Source organism: Gekko japonicus, unplaced genomic scaffold (assembly GCF_001447785.1).
Source record: "Gekko japonicus isolate JY-2015 unplaced genomic scaffold, Gekko_japonicus_V1.1 scaffold945, whole genome shotgun sequence".
In the NCBI taxonomy this organism is placed as follows: Eukaryota; Metazoa; Chordata; class Lepidosauria; order Squamata; family Gekkonidae; genus Gekko; species Gekko japonicus.
The window spans coordinates 261,415-281,535 of record NW_015165265.1 but is presented as its reverse complement, the minus strand read 5'-3'; the positions used below and the strand labels follow the sequence as shown (position 1 = coordinate 281,535).

The window sequence follows — 20,121 nt, the reverse complement described above, 5'->3', positions numbered from 1 at the left end:
GGTAGCCTTGAGCTTTGGGGGGGGGGAGAGAGAGAGAGAGAGAGAGGCATCGGGCACCAAACATGGCTAATCCGAGGCGGGGAGATGTCAGCTGCTGCATCAAACGGGCTTAATTGTTTAAAGGAGAATAAAAAGGGAAGAGGATGCCGGAGACCTCCGAGGGGGGGGGGACTGCTTGGCAGAGCCTCAGTGTCAGGCAGTGAGTGAAGGAGCCTCTGGCAAAGTTTATACACCCAGGGCCTCCTGTCTGCTTTGCAGACGTTTGAGGCGAATGGCGGAGAGGGACTGAATCCAGCATCTGGCCCGGGATGGCAAGAGGAGCATGCTAATGGCGGGGCTTGGCTGCGCCAGGAGTGGAATGTGGAACTGCACATTTCCTTGGTCACGTTTCCCCAAGCTTGCGTTTCTCAGCAGAAGCTGAGGGGTAGGGGATATTTGTAGGGGAGGTGTGCGGGGCAGGAAGGAACCCACAGCAGGAGGAGGAGGAGGAGGAGGGTTTATACCCCACCCTTCACTACCTGAACGAGTAGATTAGGCTGCAAATGCCTGACTGTCTCAAGGTCACCCATGACAGAGTGGAGAGATTCAACCCGGGTTTCCCAAATAGGAGTCTGACACTCTAACTCCTATACCACGTTAGCTGCGTATGTTTTATATTGCTCCTGAGTCCATCTGCCAGAGAGGGGAGGTGGCACAATATAGCCTGATCCCGTCAGATCTTGGAAGTTAAGCAGGGTTTTGTCCTTGGGTGGGCCACCACCAGGAAGACTACGGCAAACCAACCCTGCTTCTCAGTTGCCTTGAAAGTCCTTGCTGGGGTCACCATAAGTCTGCTGTGACTTTATGACGTGTAGGTACAGAACTCCACCCAGCTACCAGGGTTCCGGTCAACCTTCTCACCCCAATGAAGAGCGGAGGTTTTAACGACTTACATGCTGGCTCGGGCTTTGACCTGAGTGCGGCATTTTCATCACATTAGCCTTGCGGAGTTTTTTCTCACCCCTAAGGGACCAGCACCCTTCCCGGATAGCCCAGGCTAGCATGATCTTGTTGGATTCTGGAAGCTAAGCAGGGTCAATGCTGGTTAGGGACCACCAAGGAAGTCCGGGGTCGCTACACAGAGGCTGGCAAGGGGGACCCACCTCAGGTTCGTCTCTTGCCTTGAAAACCGTACGGGGTCGCTGTAAGTCGACTGAGACGCAATGGGACTTTCCACCACCACCACCACCACCAAGTGACCAGCTGCACTTGCCCAAATGTTTCTTCTGCACACCGACCAAACAGTAGGCTTGGAACTTTAGCTCAGTGGAAGAGCCTCTGCTTGGCATGCAGAAGGTCCCGGGTTCAATCCCTGGCATCTCCAGTTAAAAAGATGTGGTAGTCAAGGTGGAAGGCCTTTTACCTGAGACCCTGGAGAGCAGCTGCCAATCTGAGTAGACAATGCTGACCTGGATGGACTAAGACAGCATCATGTGTTCACATATAGGACCATGGACTCCTCTTCTTTTGCATCTGGTCATGTCCAGCACCTTCTACAAAGGTCTCATCCTCATCCTCTCTGTCCTCATTCCAGCATTTTCCCCCTGTTGGCCTTGCCCTACCTTTGTGGGCTGATTATTTCAGAACTGTCGTTTCCTTTTCCTGAAAGGTGGGAATCCTCCCCATTGGTCAGGTGCCCAGGCAGGCATCCCCTTCTGCCAATCATTTACTGCCCACCTGGAATGAGACTATGCCATCCGGAGCAATGCAGGGTACCGCCAGTCGCCCCCAAACCCCCGTTAATAAAGCAGGACGCTCCCACTTCTGCCGTGTGCCAGTCTCAAGCATAATCGCTCAGGGAAGCTCTGGAAAATACGGAGACCTTGTCCTTCATTCTTTCTCATTACGGGCTCTGCTCGAGGCTGCTTGATCTTCCACTGTCCGGACAGCATGCAATTTGGTTTCACTGCAGTCTGACCTGTGTTCCATTTACTCTCTGCAGAAGGTGCTTGCTGCAAGAGCAGAGAGCAATTTGTCTCCTTTTGTGCCTGCTCTTTCCTTGGGGGGGGGGACTGGTATATTGAATAGCACTGCACCCCCAGCTTCCATTCCTGTTACTATACACAAGGGAGCCACTTCAGCACGGCACAGAGTCTCTCTCTCTCTCTCTCTCTCTCTCTCTCTCCCCCCCCGCGCCCCCCCCCCACCCTCTCTCTCTCTCTCTCTCTCTCTCTCTCTCTCTCTCTCTCTCTCTCTCTCCTCACCGTCAAATCACAGCTGACTTACAGGTTTTCGAAACCAGAGATGTTCAGAGGTGGTGAGCCATTGCCTGCCTCTGTGTACCAACCTTGGACTTCCTTGGTGGTCTCCCATCCAAATAGATCTTACAAGATGAGACTAGCCTTTATTCTGTTTCAGAGATGTTCTTCTCCATCACTTATGCAATGAAATAGGTGACACTATTGAACTCCATGTGAATTGGGCAGCTTTTCCATTGAAGTGCAATTTTTCATACATCATCAACTTATAGACTCTTGGTTAGAAGACCACGTTTGTCGAAACGGCATCGCATTCCGGAGACCACCGTCTCGTCGTTGTCATCTTCTATCTTTATGTATCTGAACTTACACATTTGAATGTATTACTATCCAGGTCAGGGCCAGATTTTCTCTTCCAGGTCCTTAAATAGTGAGGGTATTGGTCTTATTCCAAGCCTATTCTTGTACCCCTCTGGAATACGGTGCCCTTTTCCTCCTTTTGTCAGATTTTTATTCTGCTTATCCTCCAAGGAGCGGTCGGTGGCATATATGATTTGCCCATCATCCATTTTACCCTCACAACAACCTGGTATCTGAAGAACTGAGCAGTGACTCACAAAAGCTCCTCCCCTGCCACATATTTTGTTTGTCTACAAGGTGCTCCTGGACTCTTGCTCTTTTCTACTGCTGCAGACAGACTAACAAGGCTACCCATCTTGATCTAACAACCCTATGAGGTAGATTAGACTGAAAGAAAATACTTGGCCCGATGAGCATCCTGGCTGAGTAGGGATTTGAACCTGGGTCTTTTCATTCCTAGCTTGGAACTCTAACCTCTATGCCACCATTCCTGGTTGCTGCTGCTGCTTCCCTAGATGACCTTTATAATCTCATCTGGTTAAGAATTGCCTACGGGATGCCATCACAGTGCTGTGCCGCAACTCGGCTTTGGCTGTGGGGTGACTGGAGAGCCAGTGTGGTGTAATGGACTGAGTGGTGCCTGGGGTGACCCGGATTCGAATCCCCACTTATGCCATGGAAGCTCTCTGGGTACCCTTGGGCCCGCCACAGTTTCTCAGCCTGGCCTACCTCACAGGGCTGTTGTTTTGAGAAAATGGAGGAGGGCAGAACGATGTCCTAAAAGCCTCTTTGAGTCCCAACCGGGGAGAAGAGTGGGAAATAAATAAATAAATAAATAAATGCAAATGCATAATTGAGGGCAAGTCAGAATGACAGTAAATGTGGGCAACAGAACTGAGCAAGTAGGGAAGAAGAAGAAGAAGAGGAGGAGGAGGAGATTGGATTTATACCCCACCCTTCACTCAGAGTCTCAGAGTGGCTTACAAACTCCTTTCCCTTTCCCTCCCCACAACAGACACCCTGTGAGGTAGGTAGGTGGGACTGAGAGAGCTCTTTTGAGAACTGTCCTAGAGAGAACAGCTCTGACAGAACTATGGCTTGCCCAAGGTCATCCAGCAGCCGCAAGTGGAGGAGTGAGGAATCAAACCCGGTTTTCCGAGATTAGAGTCCTCACACTTAACTACTACACCAAACTAAAAAAAAAAAAATCAGTGAAAACTGAAAGGGGTGTGTGTGTTGGCAATGCCAAAATAATTGTGAAAAACACCAGGTTGCTTGGGCCCAATCCTGGAACCCGCAGATCAGTTTCCCCCACTAATGATCTCACATCTAGGTCTACGGGCGGTCTAGATACAACATTGGCAAGGGATGTTTTTCTGATCTGTTTCATTGCCCGGAGCTGTATTGATCTGCTCTCAAACTTCTGACATTCCTTTGCAATTTGAAAACGCTTACAGATGAAAGCCCCCCTTTGAAAATTGGCTACGTTTTTCTTCAGTGGCCTAGAAGGTCAGCAGGTAAGACAGGCTTGTAAACAGCTGTTCGGCTGGACTTCTACCAGAAAAGATTCTGCAAGCCAGCAGGCAGCTTTGATCCAAAGGGTGGGGTTTTTTTGGGGGGGTCTGTAAACTGGAAGAAAGTTGGCTCCTTTCCCCCCCTTCTCCCTCTCAAGTCATTGGAGCGATGCAGATGAATTCTTTATGTAAGTGGGTGGGCAAGTGATTTGGGGGTGATCTGGCAACTTCTGCAGACCTAAATTGCAACTCATAAAGGTTGTATGCTGTCTTGGTCAGGCTGCACCTGGAGTATTGTGTGCAGTTCTGGAGGCCTCACTTCAAAAAGGATGTGGACAGAATGGAGCAGGTGCAGAGGAGAGCGAGGAGGAGGATTGGGGGCCTGGAGACCAAGCCCTATGAGGAAAGGCTGAGGGACCTGGGAATGTTCTGGCCGGAGAAGAGGAGGTTGAGGGAGGACACAATTGCTCTCCTGAAGTATTAGAAAGGCTGTCACGATAGGACTCACAATAATGGGTTTAAATGAAGGGTGGGAAGGTGCCGGCTGAAAATTAGGAAAAACATTTTGACAGTAAGAGTTGTTTGACAGTGGAATCAGCTGCCTAGGGAGGTGGTGAGTTCCCCCTTACTGGCCGTCTTGAAGCAGCGTCTGGACAAACCCTTGTCAGGGATGCTCTAGGCTGATCCCGCATTGAGCCAGGGGGTTGGACTAGAAGGCCTGCATGGCCTCTTCCAACTCTGGGATTCGAGGATTCTGTAATGTTACTTAGACCAGTCTTTCCCAGCCTGTGAGTCAGGACCCCAAAGTCACTAAGCCTCTGCAAGTGGGTCATGGGCCGGCCCTCCCTAATGGCCACCCCTGGCCCTTCCCATCGCTCTCTTTTGTATCTTGGAAACCAAGATCTGATTCTGGAAACAGTATCTTGATTTTTTTTTTCTTCCCTACATAGACATGTTGATCAAGCAAAATGATGGTCACTAGAGTGAGTGAGAATCTTAGGGGGGATTAGATACAGAGTGATGGAGAAGGAGAGGGCGGTCAAAGGCAGGGATTTGACCTCCATATGAGAAGGCCGTGTATGTCAGAATGCCACTTGCTTGGGGTTCATAGTGGGGGCAACTGTGCCCTTGGTGCGCCCTTTGTTGGTTTCTCAAAGACATCTGGTTGGCCACCGCAGAAATCGGAATGCTGAACTAGATGGGTGCCAAGCAGTGGGGTACCACAGGGATCAGTACGTGGCCCACTGCTTTTCAACTTGTTCATTAATGATTTGGAGTTGGGAGTAAGCAGTGAAGTGGCTAAATTTGCGGATGACACAAAGTTGTTCAGGGTGGTGAAAACCAGTGAGGAAAAGGGATCTGTCAAGGATGGGCGAGTGGGCATCAACATGGCAAATGGGGTTCAATGTGGCCAAGTGCAATGTGATGCACATTGGAGCCAAAAATCCTAAATATAAATACACGTTGATGGGGTCTGAACTGGCAGAGACTGAGCAAGAGAGAGATCTTGGAGTCGTAGTAGATAACTCACTGAAAATGTCGAGACAGTGTGTGACTGCAATAAAAAAAGGGGCAATGCTATGCTGGGAATTATTAGGAAGGATATTGAAAACAGATCAGCCAATATCATAATGCCCCTATATAAATCAATGGTGCGACCTCATTTGGAATACTGTGTGCAGTTCTGGTCACCACACCTTAAAAAGGATATTATAGCTTTGGAAAAAGTGCAGAAAAGGGCAACTCGAATGATAAAAGGGTTGGAACACTTTCCCTATGAGGAAAGGTTAAAGCGCTTAGGGCTCTTTAGCTTGGAGAAACGACGACTGAGGGGTGACATGATCGAGGTTTCTAAGATTATGCATGGGATAGAGCAGGTAGGGTCTTCTTCACCCAAAGAGTGATTAACACGTGGAATTCACTGCCACAGGAAGTGGTGGCGGCTACAAGCATGGACGGCTTCAATAGGGAATTAGATAAGCATATGGAGCAGAGGTCCATCAGTGGCTATTAGCCACAAGGTATAGATAGGGGCTCTGGGGCAAGTGATGCTCTGTCTTCTTGGTGCTTGGGGGGGTGGGTCAACAGTGGGAGGGCTTCTAATGTCCTGGCCCCACTGCTGGACCTCCTGATGGCACCTGGTATTTCTGGCCACTGTGTGACACAGAGTGTTGGACTGGATGGGCCTTTGGCCTGATCCAACATTGGCCTCTCTTATGTTCTTAAGGGCATAGTTTGCCTAGGGTGCCCAAAAACCGTGGGCCAGCCCTGGATGGGTCACCATACCCAGTTTGGACTTGTGGATCACCAGTATCATAAAGGTTGGGAACGTCTCACTTAGGCAAATCTTCCAAGATGGCTTTCCAATCATGCTGCAGCTACCAGTGCTGTACACTGCATTGGTCAGGCCGCACCTGGAGTATTGTGTGCAGTTCTGGAGGCCTCACTTCCAAAAGGATGTAGACAGAATGGAGCGTGTGCAGAAGAGAGCGACGAGGATGATCAGGGGGCCTGGAGACCAAGCGCTATGAGGAAAGGCTGAGGGACTTGGGAACGTTCAGTCTGGAGAAGAGGAGGTTGAGGGGGAACATGATGGCTCTCTTGAAGTATCTGAAGGGCTGTCGCTTAGAGGAGGGCAGGCAGGGAGCTGGTCCTGTGGGCAGCAGAGGACAGGAGTTGTAATTGTGGGTTTAAATTAAGGGCAGGAAGGTACTGGCTGGATATTAGGAAAAAACCCTCCCTGGCAGTCCTGAAGCAGCGGCTGGACAAACACTAGTCAGGGGTGCTCTAGGCTGATCCTGCACTGAGCAGGGGGTTGGACTGGATGGCCTCCATGGCCCCTTCCAGCTCTGGGATTCTGTGATTCTACTTCCCATTTTCCATAGTCTGTCTCTTTCCCCCCACCCATACTTTGGTCTGCTCTTCTGAAAAGGTCTTGCTTCCTCCTCATTCAGTATCATGCGCAGCCAGCCTACCGTGAGGACTTCCAAGGGCCAGCCTCACTGATTGCAATTCCAACTGAGCAAAGGCTATCCTTGCTGAGTGGTGAGACTCTGGAGGAACTGGGAGCATGAAGCGCAGGCTGCAGCGCATAAGCATGTGGGGAATTAAAGAAGACACACGTTGTGGATGATTATCCACATTTATAACCTTTCCTAGCCCCAGAAGCTCAGAGCACATAAATCTTAAACAGAGCATAGTAAATAAACAAGATAAATCCCACAAGGGGTGGGAAGGGGGACAGAGCTCAGAGGTAAAGCTCGTGCTTTGCATGCAGGTAGCAAGGTTAGAAAGCCCTCTGTTGGAAACGGCGGAGATCTGCTGCCCGTGTGAGCAGGCACAACTATTGAGTTAAATGTAAAAAAATATATATCATTTGCCTTGGAAGCACGGAAGCTTTTTGCAGAATCCCCGATCCTCCATGTATTCCCAGTTAAGGGGAAAAGGCTGTTTAAACAAATGACAAAGATGATCTGACTCCAGTGGTAACAAGAGAAAGAAATTTGACTTACAAAAAGAGAAGCAAGCACATCTTACGTGACGTATTCATTTAGGGACATCTAACATAATGGGGAATTTCAGACAGACGATATATTCCGGAAGAGGAACGGTTCCCAAATGGTTTCTGGTCTGTCATTTCAGACAGAACCCGTTTGAGAGCTGGTTCCCTTCCGGAATATATTTGCCATTTCAAACAGAAACGCTTCTGTCCCATTTAGGAAATGGGACTGAAGCGTTATACCTGTCAACCGCTTCCAAGTAGTCTTCAGTTCCCTCTCCCAGTTCTGATGCGCTTTTTCCCACCGTTTTTCGCCCATGCGGGCAATCTCCGGCTTTTTTTTTTTTTGAACGTTCACTTTATAGCGTTATAGCACTATAACGCTATAACGGAATAGCATTAGATCAACCCTGTTGGAATGCCTGGAGTGTTTTGTTATAGTGCTATAGCGCTATAGCACTATAAAGCGAACGTCCCCCCCCCCCAAAAAAAGCCGGAGATCGCCCGCACGAGTGAAAAATTGCAGGGAAAAAGCGGTGCAGTCTGAAATGGCAAACCACTTCTGATCCGGCTCATTTTCGGTATGGGAAAGCCCTCTGTGAAATGGCAGTCCTGTACCGGTTCACTTCAAAACGGATCATTACCGGCTTGAAACCAGGTGAAACTGGGTAATGTGAAATTCCCCATTGTAAACAGATTGACTTCAGAAAGGTTCACTAGGGCCCGGGTCACACGGGCGGGATATCATGGGGGGGAGGCGTGGATAATTGCCCCGGCGCAGTTTGATGCGTGATTACGCAATCAGATGCGCTGGTGGCACACCACAGGTCCTTCTCTTGGCACCGGCGGGTAAACGAGGGACCGGAGGGGAATGCCGCGCTCCGGCGTGATCACACCACGGACGTCTGGAGGCAGCCTGTGGCAAACGTTTACTAGTACCTTGGAGGTACTATAGTTTAACTTGCATTGTCGGCGGTAAGCCATGGGTGCGCTCCACTTCCCAGATGTTGGGGTGTGATCGCGCCTGGATAATCTGCCCACCATCTGTGCCTCTCCCACGACAACTTTGCCGTGTGACCGGGGCCACCATACAGCTCTGGTTCCAGGTAAGAGAGAGAAGAAGAAGAGAGGTCCCATATAAGATGAAACTGGAGAGCAAGCAGCAGCCTTCTCAACATCTAACCAATGAGAGGGCGTGGCCAACTGCCCAGTCTAACCCAGTGAGAGAATTCTCTTAACCCTTTCCCTCCCAGATCCTCCTGCATGCAGAGTTACAATATCCAACAAAAACTGAGGAAGATGAACCTGTGTTTTGACTCAAGGCGATCCCCTATTTTCAAGATAGGGATGCCAGCCTCCAGGTGGGACCTGGAGATCCCCTAGAATTACAGCTCATCTCCAAACTACAGAGATCAGTTCCCCTGGAGAAAAATGGCTGCTTTGGAGGGTGGACTGTATGGCATTGGGCCCCACTGAGTTGCCTGTCCTCCCCAGGCTCCATCCCCAAATCTCCAGGAGTTTCCCAACCTGGATCTGGCAACCCTGTCCTCGCCCCATCCTCTACCCATGGCCAGGGGGGACCTACAACAAGAGTAGACCATGCAACCATGGGCACAATTCCTGCACAGGTTTAAAAAGTAACAGTCCTATGGTGCTTTCGAGAGGTTACTGTGTTCAGCCTCAAAGAATCCTTATGGCTAAAAGGGAGGTGGTTACGAAATATCCACAAATAAGACAATAATGCTGCTGTGTAGGAAAAAAAGACTGTCCCTAAATCCAGCAGGGTGTGGTAGTTAAGGGTGCGAGACCCAGGATTTGAAAGACCCAAGTTCAAATTCCCACTCCTGCCATGGAAACTCGCTAAATCACCTTGGGACAGCCATCCTCTCTCTGCCTAACCCACCTGACAGAGTGGCTGGTGTGAGGATACCACGGGGAGAGAGGAATGGTTTTGTAAGCCTCTTGGGTCCCCGTTGGTAAAAAAGTGGAGTAAAAATATCTAAATACCTAAATCCAGCCATAGTCAACCAAGGCGATCTATCTATACATTTAAGAGCCAGTTTGGTGTAGTGGTTAAGAGCATGGAATCTAATCTGTGGGAACCGGGTTTGGTTCCCCACTCCTCCACATGCAGCTGCTGGTGTGACCTTGGGTCAGTCACAAGTCCTCTCAGAGCTGTTCTCTCAAGAGCGGTCCTTGAAAGAGCTCTCTCAGCTCCACCTTTCTCACAGGGTGTCTGTTGTGGGGAGAGGAAGGGAGACTGTAAGCTGCTCTGAGACTCTGAGTGAAGGGAGGGAGGGGTATGAATCCAATATCTTCTTTTTCTTTCTTTCTTGTGCTCTTCCACCTAGGAACTCAGGGTGGTGTGTGTTGGGGTCCCCAACCTTTTTTGAGCATATAGGCACCTTTGGCGTTCTGATACAGCACGGTGGGCGCAGTCACAAAATGGCTGATACAAAATGGCTGCCACAGGAGGTGGAGCCAGTCACAACATGGCTGCTGCAGGAGGTGGAGCCAGTTACAAAATTGCTTCTGCAACATACCTTCAGTCACACAGTGAAGATCCTTGCGCTATGCTGGTAACTGCTGCCGAAGCAATGTTTTTCAAAACCAGCACAGCCAATCAAATCTCCAGTGGCCGATCAGAAGCTTTGCTGGGCAAAAAGCTCCAGCTGGCCCCACCCACTGTCTAAAAACACTTGGTGGGCACCTGAAAAGTTGTCAGAGGGTGCTATGGCACCCACAGCCATCATGTCGGGGACCCCCGGCGTATGAGGTTCCCTGTGCCCTACTTTATTCTTACAACAGTCCTGTGCGGGAGATTAGGCTTCCAACGTACCTTGAGGCAGAGGGGGGGGGGTCTAGAACCTATGTTTCCCAGATGCCACCTGACACTCCCACCACTGCAGTATGCCCACTTGAAAATGATGGGACGAGTCAGTCATGACTAACTCCTTCTGTTGGTTTCAGTGGGTGTTGCTAGTAGTTCACATCAACTGGATTGGTGCTGGATTATTCCCACCAGCCTTCAATATTTTCCTTGCTGAAAGGGTGCGGCAAATAAAATAAGGTGGATCTGCTCACCCACTCGATGACAATCATTTCGCAGTGTTTGAGCAGATCTTTACTGCCTCGGTTTCAGAGACGTATTTCTATAAAGCTCTTCTCCGTGATAAGGAAATGGAAACTTTCTGGTCGTCGTTACTGAGTGGGGGGAGCAGATTCAACTGCCTGATTTTAATAGTAAAGTCTATATAGGGAGGAAAATGAGTCAATCTGAAGTGTCAAGAGTAAAGCCATACGCTGCATAGCTGGGTGTTCCTGATGGATTCCCTCCTGCTCCTGAATGTTAAAAACTAACGTTGGTCAGATATTCAGGTGAGTTAGCCATGTTGGTCTGAAGCAGCAGCAGAAAGTTTGAGTCCAGTGGCACCTTTAAGACCAACAACGTTTAATTCAAAGTGTAAGGTTTCCTGTGCAAAGCTTTGCATGCAGAACCTTACACTTCGAATAAAACTTTGTTGGTCTTAAAGGTGTCACTGGACTCAAACTTTCTTCTGCTGGTCAGGCATAAAACTTTCCCCAGTGTTTCCTAATGGCCAGGGCTTTTTTTGTAGAAAAAGCCCAGCAGGAACTCATAAGCATAATAGGCCATACCCAACAGCAGGAACTCATTAGCATATTAGGCCACACCCTGACAGCACACCTCATTCGCATATTAGGCCACACCCCCATGTTACCAGACGTGTGGTCATCCAGCCACACCCACCTTTTGCTTCTTATTCTCTTTACCGTTTGTTGTCAAAACCCAGGGCTTTTTGCATGTTAGGCCACACACCCCTAATTGTAGCCAATCCTAATGAGTTTCTGCTGTTGGGTGTGGCCTATTATGCTAATGAGTTTCTGCTGGGTGTGGCCAACTTCGGAGCCAGCCGGAACTCCGTTCCTGTGCGTTCCTGCCCAGGGGTGGATATTCATTAGTAAGTTTCTGACTGCAGCCTACTTATTTCTATATTTACACTTCGAGCCTACCTTTCCACCTCCAAAGGGAGTCCAAGGCAGATCCCAAAACACTGCTGGGGCAGGGGGAAAAGACCAATAATAAATCAGTCTACCATGAACAGATCAAATTCTGCTCTTGTTGTGGGGATCATTGTCACATGGCGTATCAATAGGGTTGCCAACTGCATGTCAGGAAATTCCTGGAGATTATGGGGAGGGCAGGGTTTGGGGAGGGGAGTATAATGTTGAGTATAATGACACAGAGTCCACCTTCCAGAGCCGTCATTTTACTCCAGGGGAGCTGATCTCTGTAGTCTGGAGATCCGTTGCAATTCCAGGAGATCCCAGGCCCCACCTGGAGATTGGCAACTGTACGATCAATGATAAAAAAAACTAACTGCCATTGGACATACCCAAAGGCCTTCTTCAACAAAACCATCTAACATGCCTTACTAAGAGTTGGTCAGACAGATAGGCACCTAAGCATTCCCCCCATATTCATTCCCCCCATAAATGTTTGTATGTTTGTTTGTTTTATATGTATCAGTATAATTTAAAAAAAAATATCGGGGGAGGAAAAGTAATTGGATGTCCATCGCCTCAACCGAATACCTGGCGAAACAGCTCCGTTTCACAGGCCCTGCATTTTGGACCATCTAGGTCAGGGTTGCCAGTGTTTTAGATGCCAATTAAAGACTTGTCTGGTCCTTAATTTGGTCATTTTTTACTCTGGGGTAGGCATCATTTGGGTTTTCTGCCTCTCGCACCAAAATATTGGGGGGAGGGCACTGCTGTTTCAGTTTCTGTGACTTCCCTAAGAGGAAGGTGGAATCTACTCATGAGAGCTCATCCTCACGTCCCTCTTGTCGTCCCTCAGGTCTGGTACATGGATGGTTACTACAAGGGACGCCGCGTCCTCGAGTACCGTACCCTGAACGACTTCATCACGGGCCAGAACTTTGTCCAGCACCTCCTGCCTCACCCTTGGGCCGGCACGGGCCACGTGGTCTACAATGGCTCCCTCTACTACAACAAATACCAGAGCAACATTGTGGTGAAATACCACTTCCGCTCGCGGAGCGTCGTCGTGCAGCGCAGCCTAAATGCCGCCGGTTACAACAACACCTTCCCGTACTCCTGGGGCGGCTTCTCCGACATCGACTTCATGGTGGACGAGAACGGGCTGTGGGCCGTCTACACCACCAACCAGAATGCCGGCAACATTGTGGTCAGCAGGATGGACCCCATCACGCTGGAGATCCTCCGTAGCTGGGATACCGGCTACCCCAAGCGGAGCGCCGGCGAGTCCTTCATCATTTGTGGGACCCTCTATGTGACCAATTCTCACCTGGCTGGGGCTAAGATCTATTTTGCCTACTACACAAACACTTCTAGCTACGAGTACACGGATATTCCCTTCCACAATCAGTATTCCCACATATCGATGTTGGACTATAACCCCCGGGAGAGAGTCCTCTACACCTGGAACAATGGCCACCAGGTCATCTACAACGTGACTCTCTTCCACGTCATAAAGACATCGGGGGAGTTATAATCCTGTGAGCTAAGAGGCCTGAACTCTCTCGGTTGTCCTTTTGTTCATTTTCTCTCTTATCCTGCGGGTGGGGTCGGGGGCACTGTGGCCTGCAAACTCGGTGGCCTGGGAACAATTCCGTGATGCCGTTATTTCTACATAATAAAACAGAGAGAGAGAGAGAGACCCTCTCTCTTTCTCTTCCGCCTCTCTCTTTTTTCTCTCTCTTCTGTGGTTGATGACGCATGGATCTGGTTTGGGGCTTCTTTGGGGGCGGGGCTATTTTTTATTTTTGTATTGATTTTATTTTTGTTTAATTACCGGTGGCAAATAAAGACGATCTCGTTGAGGTTGGACAACGTTTGGGCCCTTCTTGGTTCCGTGAATGGGGAGGGGCTGTGGCTCAGTGGTAGAGCACTTGGTCCCCGGTTCAGTCCCCAGCATCTCCAGATAAAAGGGTCAGATAGGAGGTGAGTAAAGACCCCTACTCAAGACCCTGGAGCCGCTAACAGTCTCAGTAGACAACCCTGACCTCAATCAGTGGTCTGATTCACCATAAGCCAGCAGCATTAGCATGGGAATGCTCCATTGCATAGCCAGCTTGTCTGCCAAAAAAATATCCCACACTCCACACATATTTCTATGTGTACTAATGCTCCGAAGGTTATCGTATCGAAACCTAGAGGTCTGATGTGTCCCTTGTGAAACTGCCAGTGAAGCAGGGGATGCTACAGCTTGATTTATGGTAGACTGGAAGTTCTGCTCACTATAGCTGTGGCAGGGAGACTGGCAGACCAACAGAGGGGGGAAGGAACAGGTGAGAGAGACGATATCCTTTTTTAAAGCGGTTGACTTGTGGAACTCACTGCCACAAGACGTGTTGCTCGCCACCGTCTTGGAGGGCTTTAAAAGGTGGTTGGGAAGATGTATAGGCTTAGGTCTCGTAGCCAGGAGGGCTGAATGGGACATAAATTCAAAAGCAGATTGCATCTGGTCGTCAGACGCTGGGGAGCAGTCGGGAGCAGTGTTCCCTCTAAGCTGAGTTAGTGTGAGCTAGCTCACATTTTTTCAGCCTCCAGCTCACAGATTTTAGTCTTTGCTCAGGAAGGATGACTCCAGAGCCAACTAATTTATGCAGTAGCCAAATCGCTCGCTCACATATTTCATGCCAGTAGCTGACAGAGTAGAATTTTTGCTCACAAGATTCCACAGCTTAGAGGGAACATTGGTCGGGAGGGACTGTTTTTTTAAATCCATTTATTTATTTCATTCGATTTCTTGACCACCCTTCCCCACTTACATGTGGGGCTCAGGGCGGTTTACAACAAAATAATAACATACGTTATCAAAGCCAATTGGAACCATTAAAGTTCAGTATTAAGACATTCAGACGTAAAATATTTGAAAACGTTTTTAAGAACAAAATGGCATATCAAGCATTCAGTTTGGGGGGAGGAGGGCAGATGCAAGGAACCATCGCTGGCCTCAGCCAAAGGCCCGGCAGAGTGTCTCTGCCTTACATGCCCTGCAAGGCTTTAATAGGTCAGACAGGGCACAGATGTCATGCGGCAGAGGCCAGCTGGATATCTTTGGAGTCAGGGACCACCTTGCCCATTGGCCCTGCCTGTGTGGCATCTGCCTGGCCACCGGTGAAAACAAGGTGGTGGACTAGGTGGATCCGGACTGATCCAGCATGGCCACTCTACTCATCTTCTAAAACCCCTTGCACGAAAAACACTAATCCAACAGCTGGAGATTCCTTAACTATGGTTTCCCCCATGTTTCTTTTGTCCACATCCCTTCTCTGCTTACAAAAGCAAGTGTCCTGGCCCCACTGGTGGACCTCCTGATGGCACCTGGTATTTTTGGCCACGGTGTGACAGAGTGTCGGACTGGGCGGGCCATTGGCCTGGTCCAGCATTGGCTTCTCTTATGTTTCTATGAGGCCATGTAGGGAAAGGGGGCAGAAGATGAAAGGGGGCAGGCAACCCCATGTTTGCTGTGAACTCAGCTGAACTGCTAAGTATCAGCCCTGCCCCTTGGAGAAGCCTAGTCATAAGAAAGCACAAGAGAAGCCACCTTGGATCAGACCAATGGCCCATCCAGTCCCACCGTTGCCCCCCAAGCACCAAGAATACAGAGCATCACTGGCCCAGGCATAGTGTTCCATCTGTATCTGCTACTGGTTCCATTATATTCTTTCATGACAACTGTAAGATCTCTCCTTCCCCTTCTAGCCAGAAGCCAACTGCCCTACTCAATGTCCTAAAGCTCCAGTTCCAGGTTTTGCCATATGCTGGGCAAAGATACCTTCCAGTACTCCCCAGATAAGTATGCTGCCCCCTCATATGTAAAGTAAAGGTAAAGGTTTCCCTTGCTCAAAAGCCAGTTGAATCTGACTCTAGGGTTGCAGTGCTCATCTCCGTTTCAAAGCCGAAGAGCCAGCGCTGTCCGAAGACGTTTCCGTGGTCATGTGGCCGGCATGACTAAACACCAAGGCGCACGGAACGCTGTTATCATCATCATCATCATCATCTCCTCCTCCTCCTCCTCCTCCTCCTCCTCCTCCTCCTCTTCTTCCCCCCTTTACTGGGGTTGCCATAAGTTGGCTGCAACTTCATGGCATTAAATGTATATCTGCAGAAACTGGCTAGATACCTCCTGTTCTCTATCCACAAAGTTAACATCACACCAGAACAAATTGTTTAGTGCTGAAATGAAAAAAAAAATGGCACCCTTCTGACCTGAAAATTGAAACTCGGAGCCCACCTAAGCATCACTTTTTTCACACCTAACCTTTGGGTTTTTCAAGCACGCAGACTAAAACTGTGAAGTGTGAGCCCAGTACACTGGTGTCTCACATCCCACTGAACACCCAGCACCTTTCATCAGTCTGTGACCACAGTTCTCCATCACAGAGACCTTCCCTTGCAAAAAGTGGGTCAATCAATGCATAAAGTGCAAAGCGGCCCCAACGATGTCAGAGAACGGGTCTTGAGAGTGAAAATGTCAGCGTTTCAAACATAACCCCTAAACGCGTGTGTTTATTAAAGGTAAAGGTAAAGGTTCCCTTGCTCGAAAGCCAGTCGAATCCGACTCTAGGGTTGCGGTGCTCATCTCCATTTCAAAGCCGAAGAGCCAGCGCTGTCCGAAGATGTTTCCGTGGTCATGTGGCCGGCATGACTAAACACCAAGGCGCACGGAACGCTGTTACCTTCCCACCGAAGTGGTACCTATTTATCTACTTGCAATTTCTTGCTTTCGAACTGCTAGGTTGGCAGGAGCCGGAACTAGAGACGGGAGCTCACTTTGTCATGCGGCACACTCGGGTCTCGAACTGCTGAACTACCGACCTTCCACAGCCTGCAGTTCAGCGTCTTAACCACTTGAGCCACCGCAGCTCTATGTAAATGCACAAGCATCTGGAGGAAGGGGGAAATAAACAGCAGAGTTAGAATCGAATCAGAGTTGGAAGGGACCTCCAGGGCCATCTAGTCCAACCTGCTGCACAATGCAGGAGATTCACAAATACCTCCCCCCCACACACCCCCAATGACTGCTGTTCCATGCCCAGAAGATAACAAAAAACCTTCCAGGATCCCTGGCCAAATTGGCCTTGAGAAAAATTGCTTCCTGGCCCCAAAGTGTTGATCAGCATTTCCCTGGGCATGTAAGAAAGGGCTATGAGACCTAAGCACACCTTCTCGTGATCTGCCTAAGTTCACAATGGCCTGAAGAAAAATGTCCTGTCCCTTTAAATATGTGGCCATGGGCAGCTGAAGTTTTTCACAGAATGGAGGTAAATAACATCACTGGGCAAATAATGTCCCATTAAGCCTGTATTAAGGGAGGGAAGGCCGCATAGCCCAACCGTGTCAGATCTCAAAAGCTAACCAGGGCCGGTACTTGGATGGGAGACCACAAAGGAAGACTCTGCAGAGGAAGGCGATGGCAGACCACTTTCTGCTTCTCCCTTGCCTTGACAGTCCCTTGCTGGGGTTGCTATAAGGCTTGGGAGGGAGACCACCAAGGAAGTCTCTGCAGAGGAAGGCAATGGCAGACCACTTTCTGCTTCTCCCTTGCCTTAACAGCCCCTGGCTGGGCTCACCATAACTCAGCTGTGACTTGACAGCACATCTGTGTCGGTAAGCCTATACAAAAGGGACAGGACATTTATTTTTCTCCAGGCCGCTTGCAACCCTAATAAACAAGGAGTCTTGTAGCACCTTAAAACGGCATTTTATCCCAGCATCAAATTTGGTTTCTCTTTAAAGGGGCTGTAAGACTCCTGTCTATTTTCAGAGCGACAGACTAACCGCAGCAACCTGCCTGGAATTATTAGCCTAGAGGAGTGGGGGTGGAGCGTGACTCTTTCCTGTGCTCCTTTCAGCCATTTCTCTGCATACACAAGGACTGCGCTCTGCTCCCTCCAGGAACCTCTCCTGGCAAGAATAGAGAGATCATCCCCCTGTACACACACAGAGAGAGAGAAGCCGCTGCAGCATTACAGGGTGATCTCCTAATCCTGGACGGACCGGATAGGCCAGGAACCTCTGATCAGCAGCATTGCATGGTTTGCTCCTTAGCATTCAGGAACTATCGGTGGTGGGGGAGTCTGGGGGCGATTGTGCATCTCGCGTTTGCTCCACATTTTCTCAACTGGGAGGAAAAAGTGCAGCTCAAAGCCGCATTCAGATACCCCGGGGACAACGCTGTACGTGGAGGCGACCATAAAATCTGGTGATCAAAGGAAGCGACAGCGGAGTGGAGTATGGAGGCTACCATAATATCCGATGCTCAAAGGAAGTGAAAGCGGTGTGCAATGCAGAGGGGAATTTCTGTTCCGACGTAGGTTTCGTAAAACAACAGAGGGAAAAGCCAATGCAGAATCAGCCTGGGGAGGCTTCTAAAGAGACTCAGGCCTTTCATGTCTGGGGATCTGAGCACTGATGGGGACCAAACCACGTTGCTTTTATTTAATTTTTTCATCCATTTTCAGTCTTGAGACCCAGTGCCATCAGCCAGTGGTGGCTCTGGAGACACCTTGTGAGAGAACTGAAAGATATTATAAGCAGATATATATATACCGGTATTTTGTCCCACTTTTCCTTTAAAGAACCCAGGACCTAACTGCACAATACATTGTCCTCGCATTCTCTCCCCTGCCCCGGGTCCACTACAAGTCCTGCCCATCAGATGTGTGCTGAGAGTTCCATACTTAGAACCAAATTCCTAGTTCACATGGGTCCATTTGGAGCATGACCAACAGGAGCCAGAGTTTAAGCGCCCCCCCCCCTCCTGACTTTCAAGGGCACCGGGGAGCTGCTATTTAACTTGTTAGGGAAACTTGTGTGTAAAGATGACCTATGGATGTTCTCATGGCAAGTATCTCCTCCAAGAAAACCAAGAAAATCCTCGGGGGGGAAAAGATATAAGAAAGCAAAGAGCGATAGATATCACATTTTTTATAAAATCCAGAAAACGAAACCTGGAAGAGAGTGTTAAAGGCAGAAACAAAAAACTTAAGAGAGGGTTAACAGTCAACTACAGCAGAATTCAAACAAGCTCACAAAAATTCTGGGAAAACAATTAAGTTCCATCTGAGCATCCATCGCTTAAGAGGCTCAGCACCAACCAAATTAATTGTGGGGGAGGTATGCAGCAGGGAGCCACAACATGAGAGGCCCTGTCTCCCAGCAGGAAAAGCGGCATGGTATAGCCCAATATCGTCAGATCTTGGAAGCTGAGCAGGGTCGATACTTGGATGGGAGACCACCAAGGAAGACTGTGCAGAGGAAGGCATTGGCCAAACCACTTCTTCTCATTTGCCTTGAGTGTAGTGGTTAAGTGTGCGGACTCTAATCTGGGAGAACTGGGTTTGATTCCCCACTCCTCCACTTGCAGCTGCTGGATGACCTTGGGCAAGCCATAGGTCTGTCAGAGCTGTTCTCTCACGGACAGTTCTGGAAAGAGCTCTCTCTACCCTGCCTACCTCACAGGGTGTCTGTTGTGGGGAGGGGAAGGGAAAGGAGAGTATACGTTGCTCTGAGACTCTGAGTGAAGGGTAGGGTATAAATCCAATATCATCATCATCATCATCATCATCATCATCATCATCTCCTCCTCCTCCTCCTCCTCCTCCTCCTCCTCCTCTTCTTCCCCCCTTTACTGGGGTTGCCATAAGTTGGCTGCAACTTCATGGCATTAAATGTATATCTGCAGAAACTGGCTAGATACCTCCTGTTCTCTATCCACAAAGTTAACATCACACCAGAACAAATTGTTTAGTGCTGAAATGAAAAAAAAAATGGCACCCTTCTGACCTGAAAATTGAAACTCGGAGCCCACCTAAGCATCACTTTTTTCACACCTAACCTTTGGGTTTTTCAAGCACGCAGACTAAAACTGTGAAGTGTGAGCCCAGTACACTGGTGTCTCACATCCCACTGAACACCCAGCACCTTTCATCAGTCTGTGACCACAGTTCTCCATCACAGAGACCTTCCCTTGCAAAAAGTGGGTCAATCAATGCATAAAGTGCAAAGCGGCCCCAACGATGTCAGAGAACGGGTCTTGAGAGTGAAAATGTCAGCGTTTCAAACATAACCCCTAAACGCGTGTGTTTATTAAAGGTAAAGGTAAAGGTTCCCTTGCTCGAAAGCCAGTCGAATCCGACTCTAGGGTTGCGGTGCTCATCTCCATTTCAAAGCCGAAGAGCCAGCGCTGTCCGAAGACGTTTCCGTGGTCATGTGGCCGGCATGACTAAACACCAAGGCGCACGGAACGCTGTTACCTTCCCACCGAAGTGGTCCCTATTTATCTACTTGCAATTTCTTGCTTTCGAACTGCTAGGTTGGCAGGAGCTGGAACTAGAGACGGCATGACTAAACACCAAGGCGCACGGAACGCTGTTACCTTCCCACCGAAGTGGTACCTATTTATCTACTTGCAATTTCTTGCTTTCGAACTGCTAGG

At 49.2% G+C, this 20,121-nt stretch overlaps 1 protein-coding gene across 1 annotated transcript in view; it reads left to right on the top strand.

The window, feature by feature from the left end:
- Positions 1-13,464, top strand: part of OLFM2 (olfactomedin 2) — a 319,482-nt gene extending 306,018 nt beyond the window's left edge. Inside the window, exon 6 of the mRNA XM_015410209.1 lies at positions 12,490-13,464. Coding sequence (XP_015265695.1) covers positions 12,490-13,167 — 678 coding nt within the window. The 3' untranslated portion in view covers positions 13,168-13,464. The remainder of the gene's footprint in view (positions 1-12,489) is intronic.
- The last annotated feature ends 6,657 nt before the right edge of the window (positions 13,465-20,121 follow it).